The sequence below is a fragment of the Pezoporus wallicus genome, unplaced genomic scaffold (assembly GCF_028554395.1).
Source record: "Pezoporus wallicus isolate ANWC-B61680 ecotype Strahan unplaced genomic scaffold, APGP_CSIRO_Pwel_v1 contig_5352, whole genome shotgun sequence".
Classification (NCBI taxonomy): domain Eukaryota; kingdom Metazoa; phylum Chordata; class Aves; order Psittaciformes; family Psittacidae; genus Pezoporus; species Pezoporus wallicus.
The window spans coordinates 1,419,228-1,435,126 of NW_026639660.1; the positions used below are offsets into that span (position 1 = coordinate 1,419,228).

At 37.1% G+C, this 15,899-nt stretch overlaps 1 protein-coding gene across 1 annotated transcript in view; it reads left to right on the forward strand.

Annotated features, from left to right (window-relative positions):
- CRIM1 (cysteine rich transmembrane BMP regulator 1) overlaps window positions 1-14,311 on the forward strand; it is a 189,216-nt gene extending 174,905 nt beyond the window's left edge. Inside the window, exons 13-17 of the mRNA XM_057415453.1 lie at window positions 824-1,045; window positions 5,801-5,995; window positions 6,952-7,074; window positions 8,530-8,717; window positions 11,394-14,311. Coding sequence (XP_057271436.1) covers window positions 824-1,045; window positions 5,801-5,995; window positions 6,952-7,074; window positions 8,530-8,717; window positions 11,394-11,570 — 905 coding nt within the window. The 3' untranslated portion in view covers window positions 11,571-14,311. The remainder of the gene's footprint in view (window positions 1-823; window positions 1,046-5,800; window positions 5,996-6,951; window positions 7,075-8,529; window positions 8,718-11,393) is intronic.
- Window positions 14,312-15,899: the final 1,588 nt, after the last annotated feature.

A 15,899-nucleotide genomic window follows, 5' to 3' on the forward strand; every position in this document is an offset into this window, starting at 1 on the left:
ATATTTTCAGTCAAATGTATTTTCAGTCAGTTCTTCTGACTTCCATTTTCTCAATTTTAATAACAGTGAACATTTGTTTAACTTAATAATACTGCTTGCATGAGCTGATCTTTTCTCACTGGCTTACACACTGAGAACCTGTGCCCTTATGTATCTTTTTTCTTTCTTCTCCTTTTTTTATATGTTCTCTGCACATACTTTTTGATCTGTAATATCTGTCAAGATACAGCTTCATTACAGAAATGTGTCACCCCTATGTGTTGGCATGAGAATTAAATCAGGCCCACAGGCATCAAGATGAAACCCAATCAAATTCCATTTGTTTCTCACCAGTTTATAATTAGCTCATACAAGTCCACTAGGGAAGGCAACAGCAGCATAATAGCTTTTCACTTTGCATCATTCAAGCATTTGAACTGACATGGCAGAAGCTGGGACTCAAGTTTTAGATTTAAAATTTACTCTCGCTAATTTAAGCTGTATTCCTATATACCATTCAGGTCAGAGCATTCTGAGGGGCTGCTTCTGATGGCAATGGTTTTTCACTTTGCTGGCCTTCTTATTTTTTCATTTTTCCCCCTTTTTTTTTTTTTAATAAACCCAATAAAGGTCTACATAAATTTTATTCTAGAACACATCATAAGATCCTCATCACATGTAAAGCCTGAAAAGGCATAACGTTCTGTACCTCTAGTTGTTTGGAAGAAGTGAGCCAATGTGTTATGATCCCATTGTGTTCTTCAAGAGTGAACCTTGTGTTGGCAGGAAATACGAGACAAGTTAGCTACTTAAGTTAAATAACTTAATCTGTTTATATTTACAGATGAGCCTCTTCAACCCTCTTCATCAAGCAATGAGAGCATGCCCAGTTACTGCAAAAATGATGAAGGTGATATTTTTCTGACAGCAGAGTCCTGGAAGCCCAATGTCTGCACTAGCTGCATTTGCATGGATGGCGTGATTAGATGCTATTCAGAGTCTTGCCCACCAGTATCCTGTGAGAGGCCTGTTTTGAGAAAGGGACAATGTTGTCCTTATTGTATTGGTGAGCAAATAAAAATAGTTGCTAATTTGCTGTTACCTTCTTGGGAGCAAGAAAGATGTTTTATTTCCAAACTGAAACATATTTTCCCTGTTCTGGGGAGATGCAGTTTGTGCCTTCAGTTGAACTGGAGAGTGAAATCAGCATAGGGAGCTTTGTGGATCACGATTTGTGGATTTTAGGTGGAAGCTCACAAAGATACAGATATAATTTCCCTACAAACTTGAGAGGACATCCTCCTGAAACCTTGATAAAATACCTTACTAGATGAAAACATTACACAAAAAATGGTTTATATAAAGGAAGATCTGCCAGATAACACATATGTTATGTCAAAATTTAATAATATGATGAAAATACTAATTATGACTGCAGAAGATAGACTGAAGCATTATGAAATTTCACAGAATGGAGAAGTGTTAATAAGGCATCTAAAATAAAATACAGGAAAAAAGAGAAAGGTCAAAAAAGATAATTATAGAAATGAGGCAAAATTATATATTTGAGAAAAAATTAGGTTTTGGTTTTTTTTTCAATGGTAAAAATTCATAAAGAATAAGGACCACCCACTGGTTTTGAATTTAGAGTTTAAGTAAATGGTGGATGCTGTAGACAGTGAAAATTGCCAGGCATTTTTAAAGTTGCAGACTTCAAGATTATTGATCACTTCATTTTATTTTGAATTGGAGTATTTATTTACAGATTAGCCCTTTTTTGTGAGTTCACAGTCGGTACAAAGGCTATAGAATGGAAGCTCCTGATAGAGAAAAGTTGTATAATAGACTTACTGAAATTAACTTGTCATGGTTTAACCCCAGCTGTCAACTATTGTGCAGCCACTCACCCCCTCTGACCAATACCCAGCCCATCCCCAAGTGCCTTCTGGGTAGCTTCCCCCAGTTTATATACTGGGCATGATGTGCTGTTGTATGGAATTTACCCTTTGGCTAGTTTGGGTCAGGTGTCCCGTCTCTGCTTCTTCTCAGCTTCCCGTGCCCCTCCTCATGGCAGGGCCTGAGAGTCCTTGCTCAGGGTAAGTGCTACTTAGCAACAACTAAAAAAATAGTTTGTTATCATTATTCTCAGACTATAGCCAAAATACAGCACTGCACCAGCTACTAGGAGGAAAATTAACTCTATCCCAGCCAAAAGCAGGATGTAAATCCTTGTAGCATTTTTGAAAAGCATTCAGAGCTTACTATAATCTTCATTTCCAAAAGCAGTAGGGGGAGATACAGTAGAAAAGAATTCAGTAAAAAGGCATATAATAAAATTGACAGGCTTTAAGTATCGTTAAGTGAGCATGTGATTCAATTTGCCCATCTATAAACAATAATTAGTCATCAGAAATATGTCAGAGAGGTTGTGAAGTCCTTTCAGATATGTACCATTGATAGAGGTCTTGAAATCTTTAATTTGTTGCAGATACAATATCTTCAATAATAGGTGATAAAGTTTTATAGAATATACAAGGGAATCCATCAAATAAATGATTGGAAAAGATAGAAAATATCAAAATTTCAGTTGCCCGTAGAATCCTACTTAGATTCCTGATGAGGACATTTTGAGGGGAAAATACTATGTTATCCTATTATTACCTTATTGTTTATGCTCATTATTATTTGCATAAAACATAGGGAGGATTTAAAGACTCTTCGACAATTGTCTTTCAGCAGGCTTTTCTCCCTATGATTGACTTTGCAACTGTAAGGATCATTTTAATCCAGAATACATTTCAACATTAAAAAAACTGCTGTATGCAGCATTGGGCAACCAAACCAGTAGATTCAGAACATGAGCCTTTGTACTATATGGGAAAATTCTTTATGTGAAGAAAGGGATGCATCACAGGGTCTAGTGCCATGAACTGCAACAAAAAAACCACTAGAACTTGGTGCCTACACATTCCATGTCAGGTTTGCAAATATATATGCACAACATATAGATAGGGCTTTAATTAATTTACTTTCAGTCCCATAGAGTTGCCCAATATTGCAAACAGTTGCAAAATGTGTGAGCTGTAAAAGCATAATGACTTTTTTTAGTAGCAACTGCTCAGCAATACGAAATGCAGAAGCCAGACTTTAATTATTGCTCAGATATGAAGATTTTGAATGATGATACATTTTATTAATCCAAGTTGTACTATGTTGTCAGAATGGTTTGTGGTCTAAATAACTGTAACGGCAACTTAACTTTTTTACTGTTTTCCGTGACTTATGTACCTCTTACCTGTAGGAGGAATAAGGTCATGTACTTCATTTTTGTCTTTCGGGTTCTTACTGTTTTACTTTTGAGAAGCACATCTTTGTGCAGATTCTTCCTTACTGTTTTCATATAATAGTTGATAAAGTGTAAAGTAGGCAAACTGTGGAAACCAGCCTTCTTCATTTGTTGGAGTTCCAGAAATTACACACTGCGCCTGGTTCTGCTTGTTTCTGGAGCCAGATTGGGTTAATGCCTGACAAGGTAGCATAAATTCAGATCCAGAATTTTACAGGCTTTGGATGTTTTGTTAGTTGTCTGAATCTTCAAATTCATCCTGTGTGTTCAACATTCTTCTTTCTCGTGCAGAGGGAGATTAATTTAGAAAGACAACTTGAGAGGATAAAAGGAAATCTATTTGATTAGAGACAAGATTAGTCTTCTGCAGAACACAGCAATGACTGCTTGTTTGTTTACAAGATGAGATTGATTTACTGATGCATCTAGAGGAAATTTGAGAGAAGACAGGAAGAGCTAGACGTGATATTCTGAAGTGCATTTTTGTATGTGGGTTTCTTAGCTCCAAGTCTCTCTTGTTTCCACTCTCCTTGAGCATTTGTTGGTATTGTGGCTTTCACCTTCATCCTGTACTTATACTTGCATAGAGAGGGACACCAGAATGGGAGATACACACAGGATAATTCTTTCTTAGGACTTAGCAGTTTCTTCTCGAGGTTCAAAGGTGCAGTGCTGCTGTTGTGATTTCACCTGTGTTCATTTTGCTAAAAAAAATTTACTGTATTAAACTGGGATGTGTTCTTTACAAACTTGTAAAACTGTGAGGAAGTTGAAGGACTCTTCCAGCCACACCAGCTGCTGAGTTGAAGCTGTCCTGACTGGGGCAAGGTAGCAAATCACCCTTGAGTGCACAGAGAGTGCTCAGCTTCAAGCCTGCATAGGTAATGAGCAGTAGAGGACCACTCAGACTGTGTGCCTAAACCTCTCCCAGCCATATGCGCTTTGTGACCAACACAGGGCTCCACTCTCTCTGTGTGCCAGCACGCGTGTCACCTATGGAAGAACCAGTGTGCTTCCTGCAGCTTGCAGCCACCTTTTCGTCTCACTCTTCCTTTTCCATGTCCACCCCATATTCACTTACAAAATCACATACTTGGAGAGGTTGAGGCCATACTTATAGCCATGGCAATCGTGGGATACACATACCAAGGACCACTGAAACATTTGTCATTTTCAGATAATTCTGTTAGTATTTTCGCTATAGTACTTCTTGCTGGTCTCGTTGCATTGGTCTGCTGACTGCTAACCTTGTTATTCTGGATGATGTCAGTCTATTACACTGTCACTACTTAAAAGCTCTACAGATGGCCATATTATTTAATAAGGGTTTTTATTTATATTTGAGAGGTAATTCTGGCACATTTACATATGTAATGTGTGTGAATAGTAAACCAGTACTTCTCTGACAGCTTAAGAAGTTACTTTGCAATTTCATCCTGTTATCTCATGTATATGCTTAATTTGCAAGTTAGTGTCATCAGCAGGTTTCATCGTAGGTTTCTGGCTCTAAGGAAAAAAGGTAGCAAGAAGCTAAGATGAAAATGAGGTGCTGCTTGGCTTTTGGAGGTTCTGCTGTGTAGATTTATTTTGATTATCTATAAAGTGCTATAGCAGCAAAAAACATCCTAGGCTAAGCAATTCATGACTGTCTTCTCAGTGAAATAGAAGGTATGCTGCACACCACCTAAAAGGCTTGCATAGGATGAACCATAAAAATATTGGTGTATTGAGTGCTTAGGCAGAAAGCGTAGTGCGTCTTTTAAGTGTTTTTCCAAGATGTACTTGGTTTATTAAGTCCAGGTCCCTGTTACATATACTGTGTCAAAATCTGTCTGAGAAGTTGTTTTACAGCTCTCAATCGTTGGGAAAGATGTTTTGGAACCTCAGTGTTGTTTTGGGTTCTTTTTTTTCCTGAGGGTTAAGATGACACCAATTTCTAATGTATACAATACTAACCATAAAAAAAGTGTTATTGCCCTTTTCCTGGGGTTTTCCATTGATGCAGTTACAGGGAATGATCAAATCACTTTCAAATCTGTTTTATTGCAATAAATAGAATAAGGACTTCAAGCTGTGTCACCTGAGAGCAGCTTCATCCTTCTAGGCATCCTGCCTAATCTTTTATTCGAATATTCTGGACTGAGTTCATCTTTCTTGATGAGCCTTGTAGCTAGAAATGTAAGTAGTGTGGTTTGTTTTCTTAGTTAAATAGGATTTACCAGGAAAGAGGGAAAAGGCGTAGTTGGCAGTCTCAAACAGTCAGCCAAAAAAAAAGGCTTTCTTAATTGTCACAGCACTTTTGACATCATTTTTTGTGTCATACCAGAGCCATACCTCTTCCACCTGCAAGAGGTAGAGAGGGTCTTTTAATTACAGCTGGGATTTCTTTGGTGCTGGTGTTTCATTCTTGTGTTTGGGGAGGAAATGAGATTTGTGCCATTACTGTATGATCCCACCACTGTTCTCCTTCAACAGAAGATACAGTTCCAAAGAAAGTGGTTTGCCACTTCAGTGGAAAAACATATGCAGATGAGGAACGCTGGGATATTGACAGCTGCACACACTGCTACTGCCTGCAGGGTCAGACCCTCTGCTCCACCGTCAGCTGCCCACCCCTCCCATGTGCTGAACCCATCAACGTGGAGGGAAGCTGCTGTCCCATGTGCCCAGGTAATGTGAGGTGATAACCCATATGATTGTAATGCTGCTTTTCCAGGACTGATAATGAGGTTTCTTAATTGGTTTTTGAACATCAGTCCATATTTAAAGAGTATCAAGAAGACAACAGATGTTTAGACTTCAGGAAAATCGATATTCGTAACAAATAGGCATATTGTGCAAATATGTAGTTTGAATTTTAGTTATTCTGAGAACCGTGATCTCAAAAGTTGGTTGGTTGCCCCTGCTCTGTCTTTGCGCAAGGTTATGGAAATACATTAGTAAAGTAGGAAAATGAATATTCGTACATCTCTGCAGATTCTGTCAGTGCTTAACATTTCTGATTTGAGTCTCTTCATTACTTTTCAATACCTCATTGCCTTATTTTAACTTGGCTTAAAAGTAATGTGAAATTTTCTTAGCTATGGACACTAGCGACATAATAATTGCAACTGGTTTTTAACACTGGTCCTGATATGCTTCTGCAGAAGTTTGCTCATCCTTGGATTAGTCTTGTTTCCAACAGGACAACTGGGGAGATTCAGCAGTACCCTTTCCTGCAATTCTCCTGCTTTTGAGGATTACAAAAAAAAGGAAGACAAACCAGCAGTGACAGTTTATGTATCAGCTGGGAAGACTTAGCCTTCCCTTGGTATTTTTGTTGTTTGGTATCACAAAGAAGCACCACTGTAGTAAAGTGTGTATTTTGAAACGGTATTTTCAAAAGCAAATTTATCCACGCAACTGTATATAATGGCAGCAAGCATGCATCCCATGTACAGTGTGAACTGTACAGTATGAGATGTTAAGACAAAAACCTGGACTAGTCATGGTGCAAATTCTGAAACAAATGAAAAGATTCATAGGACAAAGCACTGCAGATGGTCAAGTATATTTCCTGAATTAAGAGCAGCACTGGGAATTTAAGCAGCCTGCAATTTGTGAAACACATTTATCTCCTTTCACAGAGATGTATGTGCCTGAGCCTACAAACATCCCCATTGAGAAAACAAATCACCGAGGAGACATTGAATTAGGAGTACCAAACTGGCCAACACCAAGTGAAAATGACATCATCCACATTCACAGAGGTGAGATGGGATATAAACTGGGTTAACTTAGGTCTGTCTTTATTCCCTGTGGTTTAATGAATCTACTTGTTTTGTTCAGGGAGCACCTGTATGACTGTTTGAAAAGGTAGGTATCTGAGAATATTCTTCAGTGCAGAACACTTACATGCCTTTTTTTTTTCCTTCCAGTAAACGCAAGTCAGTCTATAATATTTATGCAATTTGATCTCATCATTCCATCTTGAAAGAAACATCTTTGTCAATATGATGAAGTCCTATAAAATTAAGAATATGATAAAATGATGAATGAGGAGTGATTCTGCTGTGTCTTTTCTGATACAAAATCTAGAAACAGACTGTTGTCAGGCCACTGGGGTTGATAGACCTGCATTTGATCCCTTTGACATTCTTATAGTGATAAACAAAACTGGGAAAACATGTACCACAACTTAACATGTATCATAGACAAATGCCAGAGTTAAAAAAACCCAGATCACTTCACTTATAATGACACAGAGCTAATAAAGTTATCTGAGGATGTAAATCCATCTTTGTTTAAAACTGTGCTGAAATCATTATTCCAGGATAGGGGAAATGCTCTATGACACAGTTTTTGTTAACTTTTTCTAATTGAAGGACTGCCTAAACTTGCACGTATTTTTTTTTAATCTAAGGATGACCTCATAGCATACTGTTGTTTGGAGAAAAGATACATGAGATGTAACTGCTTTACAGAATTTAAATGTAGCTGCTTTGCAAAACTATAAGCCTACACTTTGATAATTACAGCACTTTAATTTCTCACAGGCATTAGTAGCTGGCTTGCAACTACCCTGGCTGGGAATTATAAACACACTGCAAACTGTTTGAGAATGTTGTATGTGTCATTGAAAATTACCATTGCATGCAAAACTTGCTACAGTCTAGTAGACTGCCAGCAGTATGTTTTCACAGGCTGAGTGTTGCAAGTATTATATGTTCTCAACAAATGGGAGAACAAACACATCATGATCGTTTTACCAGGGTTGGGTTTTTTTTTTAGGAGGGGAGGGGAGAAGGAAAGGAAAGGACTTTCAATCTAAGACTTCTTCAGCATTGAAACACAGGCTAATTTTTTTTCTTTTTGCACGTGGGAATTTGGTTGTGATCACATAAGATGATGTGAACACAGCAGAGCTAAGAGGTTATTGTCAGACTTGCTTGTTGTTGTGCTTAAGATTCCATCCTATCTCTTGATATCCTATCTTTTTTTCAGTTCATGTTTCTGGTGGCCTTTTCCTGGCTAATACAGTCACTATACAAGATGCTAGCTTTCAGTTGTTCTAATTTATGTAAATAAGGTGACATTTCAGGAGAGAAAGTCAAAATTCATATGACAAGTGACAAGATCCATGACTAGAAGTTTTTGTATTGCATTCTTCTTTATGATCAAGGCCCATTTACAATTACTAACGAGTGCTCACATTTGACTTGCAGACATGAATCACCTCCAGGGAGAGTACAGAAGTGGCAGTGGACCGCACACAAGCGAAGATGCATCAGTTAGCTCTGTTGCCTTGGTGACAATTCCAATCACAATAGCGCTGTTACTGATCATCATCCTTCTGCTTGTCAATCAGAAGAAGCAGTGGATTCCAGTGTCCTGCTACAAAGCTCCAACAAAGGTGCCATGTTTGTGTCTATTTCCAGGCTTTCACTTAGGGAAGTCAAGATTAAATAGAAAAATGTTTAGGGTGCAGTTGCATTCACATCCTGTGAACTCTCTTAAATTGTTTTCTCTTATGCCCTAAGCTGTTTTATACCAGTCTGTTGGTATTTAGTTAGTTTCCTAAATGTTTTATTTTTTCATTATCAAACAAAACCGCTTTCTGCTCCCTATAGTAATGAGCTGTCACTAGATAGAAATCGATCTCAGCAAAAAGTTGTTTAAAAATCCGATTCTGTATTTGTGTAGGTAAATTTGTGCAATTTTCTTATCTGCAGTCAAAATCTTAATATCTTTGTTTTCTTACGTTCATCCACTTTAAAAGTCTTGTCAAACATCAGGTAATGTACATGCTAGTAGCGTTTATCACATTTTCTGATAGTGATAATCATATGGTTCTCAGATTCATATTTTGAGAGATCTCGGGAAATATCTACCAATGAAGTATTCTGAGACTACCAAAAAAAGGAAGAAGCAGGTAGCTTGGAAATGAACAGTGAAAAGACTATCCTTTTTTTTTTTCAGTAATAGTTCAGTCAGCAGACTAAGCCCTTACTCCACATTCAAATGCCATTTATATCAGTTCCCCAATTTATCCCACTTTCTAATTCTACTCAAACAGACTTTGTCCACACTTGTAATGGAATTTGAGACCATCTTTTCTTCAGTTCCACCTAGAAGAGAGATGTAGTAATTAAAAAAACAAAGTGTCCATATTCTTTCTGTCAGTGTTGCAGAGGTTTAGGGTTGTTGTTTATTTGTTTGTTTAAAAAGTAATTTCCAAAAAGCTTACAAGTAGAGTCAGAGCACGAAGTTTAATTCAACTGTAATTAAATAGGAAGCGTGAAGAACTGCTATTATTCTATTTCCAGTCTTTCAAAACAAGTAAAAAATACCAGTTTCTGAATTTCTTAAGGGATGCATATAAAATTCATTTTTAACTCTAGTTCAGTCCTAAGCTCTCAGAAAGGCTGCTCTCCGTCCAAGTGTTGTGTGACAAAATGGTTGAAGCTGAAATGAAAATCATAATTTTCCAAGTGTGGAACTATAATCAGTAATTTTCCATACATTTTTACTTACGGAACATCATTTTCCTCAAACACTTCTTTGTTGAAGCATCATTTTTTTGGTGTCACCAAGAGGCACCATCCATATGCTGAGAAAGCTCACTTAAAGCCATATACATATACAAGACTATGGACATACTGGAACTCAGATTTCTTGTGAGGGTCTTTGTCAGAAATTTATCTTTCCTTTAAGAGTTCTTCAACTAAGTGTCACACATTAGATTTTCCTATTCCTTGCTGGGTGAAGGTTCCTAGTAATAAATTTTGGCAAGCCTATTTTGGCTTATGTTCTTTGTGTTCTAAATAGTCCATCTATTTAATAAAGAGCAAATCAACAACTGTGCTTAAATCACACCAATACCAAAAGGAAGATGGTAGAAAAATATGTTTAAAATTACAGATGGGACTGCTAATCTTTAGCCCTGATTCTGTTACATGAACCTCAGGACTCCTTTGTGAACCCAGTCCATAGCCTTTGGAAGAGCCAAATGTAAAACATTTTAAAATACTGTTTCCTAATATCTGGGTAAAAAAAAATCTTCTTGTGATAAGGGCTACTAAATGTGAACTTTAGGTAGTAAAAACTCTTCTGATTTAAGTCTTGGAAAAAGAATGTACATCAGTGGAAACTTGACCTTTTAAGATTTGCAGTCCACTTACATGCTTATATTGTGAGCATGCATACACATTGTCACTAATTTCATATGTGTCCATAGAGTACGCTTACTTCCTGTCCTCCTTCCTGCTTAGCCTGTAAACATTTAAGGTAGTGTGCACAGTGTGTGGTTTTGCTTTCCTCTCAGCTTTTTTCTTCCAGTTGAAGGATCCTTCAACAGGGGAATAGCAGGACTGGAAATCCAGTACACATAGCTCAACTCTTTCTCTGAGTGATACTTTATATGCATTCATGCTTGTAGATCATTACACTCAAACTCTCATTTATTCACATTTTCCTAAAACTAAATCCCCTATTTTATACTTGCAAGTAAGGGCAAGATAGATAAAATATGGATGATTTCCTAATTAAGGAAATCATACACAAACTACGTTGGAAAGAAACACAGAAGGATCCCATAGGACACCCCATGCCAGGATTAACTGTAACAGCTGAGATCTGTCCCATTCTCTTAGTGGAATTGCAACCATCAATAAAACATTCTTGAAAATGGTCAGCAGTAAAGTACAAGTACAAGTAAAGTACTGTTTTACTTTTACTTGAAAACAGTAAAGGGGCTGTTAAAGTCTGGGAAGCAGTGCGCTGCACATTGAGGGCAGCAAGGTAAAGCCCTTGTGTGGTACTAGATTAGCAGAGAGCAGTTTAACCAGTCCATGTGGGATATGAGAATACCAGAGGTCCAATCAAAAGATGAAAAAAAGGTGATTCAGAAGATGACTGTTGGTCTGTTATTGTGCCTGGCATAAGCTTTTACCAAGCTCAGCTGAAGTCCAGATTCTTTCATTGCCAATCCGATTTTGTTTTGTGCTTACTTGAACCACAGACTTTTTTAATTATGTGTAGAATACAAACATTTTTTAATTTACTCGATTTTCCCTTTCTATTTTAACAGCCTTCCTGCCTAAACAATCAACTGGTATATGTGGACTGCAAGAAAGGTACCATGGTCCAGGTGGACAGTTCTCAGAGGATGCTAAGAATTGCAGACCCAGATTCAAGATACAGTGGATTTTACAGCATGCAGAAACAGAACAACCTACAAGCAGATAATTTCTATCAAACAGTTTGAAGAATTGCACCCTTACCAAGGATTTAAGAAAAAGAGAGAGAGACTAAGTCTGCTATTAAAATAAAACTAGAATTGTGCACTTGCTTAGTGGATTGTATTGGATTTGTGACTACATGTACAGCTCTAAGACCTTACTGGGATGAGCTCTGACTCCTGCAATGTGCCAGAAAAAGCATTCCCACTTTTCCTTAAGATAACTGACCAAGTGTTTTCTTAGAACCAAAGTTTTAAAACTTGTTAAGATGTATTTGCTTGTAACATAGCTATAGAGGTTTTTTGGGGAGGGGGAATCAGGGGCTAGGGGTAGGCAATGAGGTAAAAGAAAGCTTCAGAGAAGAAAAGCTGGTCATGCTTGGCTGGAGAAGAAAATGAATATTGCCGAGCAGCAGGATAGTGTTTTTTCTCGCTGCTCTGAAATCACATCTGTTGCAGCAAAGCCTAACCCCAGGTGAAAAACATATGAAAAGGTCTGGTTTTTTTTTCCAGCTGTTGCTACAGTAATATACTTCTAGAACAGAATTTGTCACATCACAGGTGTGGTGTAGCTGCAAATATTTTTCTATATGATGAGAAGCTGCAGTAGTTAATGAAATAGCAAGAAAGAGGTTATAGCAGAAAATAAAGGGTGGGTTTATTAAGGATGTATAAAATTATACCTTGTGCTGCTTTTTGTTTTTATTTTAGTTTTCTTCAAAGTTGATTGGCTAGATTAGCCAGACTTCGGCAGAGTTAGCAAATGACTGAGGCCTAAGTAATTCCTGATACGAGCACTGGATCTTTTGACAGCAGTATTGAAGGAAGGAAGGAAAAGTCAAGAACACCATGCAGTTCCAGGGGCTTTTGTTTGTTTGTTTTGTCTGTTGTGGTTTTGTTTTGTTATTTTGTATCAATCTCTGGTTGTTCATAGAGGAGAAGGAAAACTATTTTTGTTGGACAAAGCTCTTGCTTACAAGAGAGTAAAAAAAAAAAGAGACTGTTTTAAGGTTGGTTTTTTTTCCTGTTGATGTTCTTATTTACTGGTATGCAGATTTAGAAACTACTTCCATGCTAGGAAGCTGCTTAATTTTAATTGTATATTACTCAAGCACCTTTTTTGAAGCTCAGAAAAAAAAAAAAAGGAGATCATGCTTCTTTAAACTTTAGCATTATAGGAATATTTATGTAAATATAATTATGCTAAAAACAACAAAAAGTATTTGTATGTTTGTGTATATATATGTATATACAAATGCATGTAGGTATACGTATGTATATGTACGTGCATGTGTATATACACTATACATATATATACTGTATATATAAAGTACTATGTATACAGTATATATTTTTTCTATTTTTTTTCTTGTTGAATGTATTTTTATCTGAGAGAGATTTTACCCAGAGCAGAAACAGGTAAACAGGCATTCCATATCAGTGCTTAATCGCTTGTGAGTTTAGGAAAGACAAGAAAAGAGCATCTCATTCTACCTACAGTTTGATTTGATTTGATTTAAAAGTGTTCGTGCGTGCGTGTGTGTGTGTGTGCACTCTTGTGTTTGCGTGTGTACAGTACGTGCACGATTATAGCAGTAAGCGTTGCTCTTGCTACTTGCTACATTTCAGGGTGTTTCTTATTTTTCTTTTCCTGCTTGGCCTTAAAAAGGCTTTTTAATAAATGCATTGGCTAGAGACACTGATGACAATATACATGCAGCACTAATCAGCTCCATAGAATAACACCACCGGCTCCTGGATTTTCTTTTTTTTTTCTTTCTTTTCTTTTTTCTTTTTTCTTTTTTTTTTTCAAACAATTGTTTGAAACAACTACTGGAATATTGTCCACATTAAGCTGGAAGTTTGTTGTAGCTTGCCTCATTTATAACTCTGACTGTGTAATACAATGTTAACTTTCCAAACAGGTCTTGGCACTTTTATACTAATTACCCATTTGTGCATTGCCTTTTTTCTTTTACAAATGCTTGTCATAAGAGACACAGATACCCAGTATGCTTAATGTGAAAAGAAAATGTATTTTTTGTAAAGGAACTCTCAAGTATTGTTGTAAATACTTGGTCAGAGGTTGCTGAACTTTAAAACTGAAAAAGAAAAAAAAAACCTAATTTATTATTATAATGACCTAATTTATTAATCTGAAGTTTAACAATTTTTTTGTTTTAGAATATCAAAAAGGTGTTCTAGCTGTTTGCATCAAAGAAAAAAAAAATAGGTGTATCATCGAGGGTCAGCATTTTTTCTGCTTATATAACTTCAGTTTCTAACCACCAATAAGAAAAAATGTAATCTCCCCAGCTTTTTGTACTCAATCTGATATTGAAACAGAGATGTTTCTGTCCAGTTACTACAAAGATTTTGTCAAGACAAAACATCCATTCCTTGCATAAGAGTAAGCGGTCTTTATCCAGAAATTGTAAATGCTTGCTTTTATTTTACAATCAAGGCCATATTCTGAAAATATTAGCAGGATATAGGACATGGTGTAAAATGTTTTTTATTATTATTATTTTATTATTATTATTTTAAAGATATGATTTATCCTATGTGCTGTATCCATTACACTCTTTTACTTTGGTTCCTGTTGTGCTCTTGTAAGAGAAATGCAGATATAATTTTCTGAAAAATAGATGCATATGTGGCACTCGGAGTGCACTGCGGTTCAGCAGATTGCTTGTTTACTTTTTTAACTGTAAGGCGGTTTCTTGTAATTTGGCTCTTGGCAGCACAATAAAAAAGTTTTAAACCTATTGATGCGTATTTTCTTAAGTGTTCATATTTATTTCTTCTGCACACTGCTCCTTGAGACATGAGTTTATAGCTTGATATTATGGTGAGGGGTTTTTTCCCCTGGGGGTAGGAATTCATAATGTTGTCCTGCTGAGCCTAGATCAGAGCAGCACAGAATATGTTGTGGGCAAAGAACAGTTTGGGTTTTACACTGGAGAATTTTCACATTAGAGGAATTTTTGGAATTCCAAATAGCTTAAACGTTCAGTAAAGGTGAGTCTCAAATGCAGTGTTAGGCCTTGGCCCTGCCATTGAGTCCATGTGGTCTAGTCATACCTGTCAGAAAGCAATAATTAATCACAAGGAACTCCAATACATGGTCCTATAGAAAGTGTGCGGAGTCACAATTTGCACTTCATGGACTTTGTGAGCCACAGATCATTTAGTTACCCATTAGCTGATAACATCTGGGATTTTTTTCTTCTATTAATTTGTAAGTTAATGGGCTTGATGTAAACTTCTTGTATGTAATTTCCTGAGGCACAGAGTTTTTCCATTTAACTACTTGCCCTGTGAAAAACTGCTTCCTTTTTTTGAACCTACTCTCTTGATGGTTTCATTTGATACCGCTGACTTTCTGCATTCAAAGCAGCAGTGGATCAGTATCTGTATGCCATCCGTTAGAGACCTGCATTTTCTATTTTTCCCGTGCTGAAAAGCCCAAGGTATGATTCTCTGGGAGCAGTTCCATACCTTCTGGCCAACTTTTGACATACCCTGTGCTTCCCATTCTGTTACATTCTTTTGAAATGAAGGGTGTAGGGACTGAAAATGTGCACTTTATCCAAATGCGGCACACCTTGTATCTTGCATCATATTTACTGTTTGGATTGCTAGTGACCCCTGAGTGATGTTCTTGCAGAGGTAGCTGCAATAATCCAAAATGCCCAAGTAGTAAGAGTTACCACAAAGCCCATAATTGACTTTGACTAAGATACAGAAGTATTTTTGTGCATTCCTTTACATTTGTGTATGCTGAAGTCATTTCTTCTCCCTCTAGTCACCTGTTACATCATAATTGCTCCTTCCAAAGACTATGGCAATGGCAGGCTGCATCTTCTGGAAAAGCATCCTCAAATTCTGCCTGCAGACAAATTGGGTTTTCATCAGAACAGAACAGAAAACACAACTGCACTAATGTATAAAACTGTGGGGCACTTAATCTGAACACTCAAAGTAATCCTGGCCTCCATTCCCCTACTCGCAATGTCAGAAAGGATCATATTTGGAATGCCTGCATATATTAGGGCTTGTCAGCTTGAAAAAGCTGTGGTTGAGTAGGACAAAACCTTGAGGGCTTGAGGATAGGACAAAAGTCTTAAAGGCAAAAGTCTTTAAAGGTTGGACTTGATGACTGTAAAGGTCTTTTCCAACCTAATTGATTCTGTGATTCTTGACTTCAGCGGCACAATGACCAGGGTAGGTGCTGTTTAGCAACAATTAAAACATCGGTGTGTTATCAGCATTCCAAACACCAAGCAGGAAGTATGAAAACAGAGTCTCAAACCAAACTCAAGAAGTTGATCAGAGACTATTACCACGTTCAGT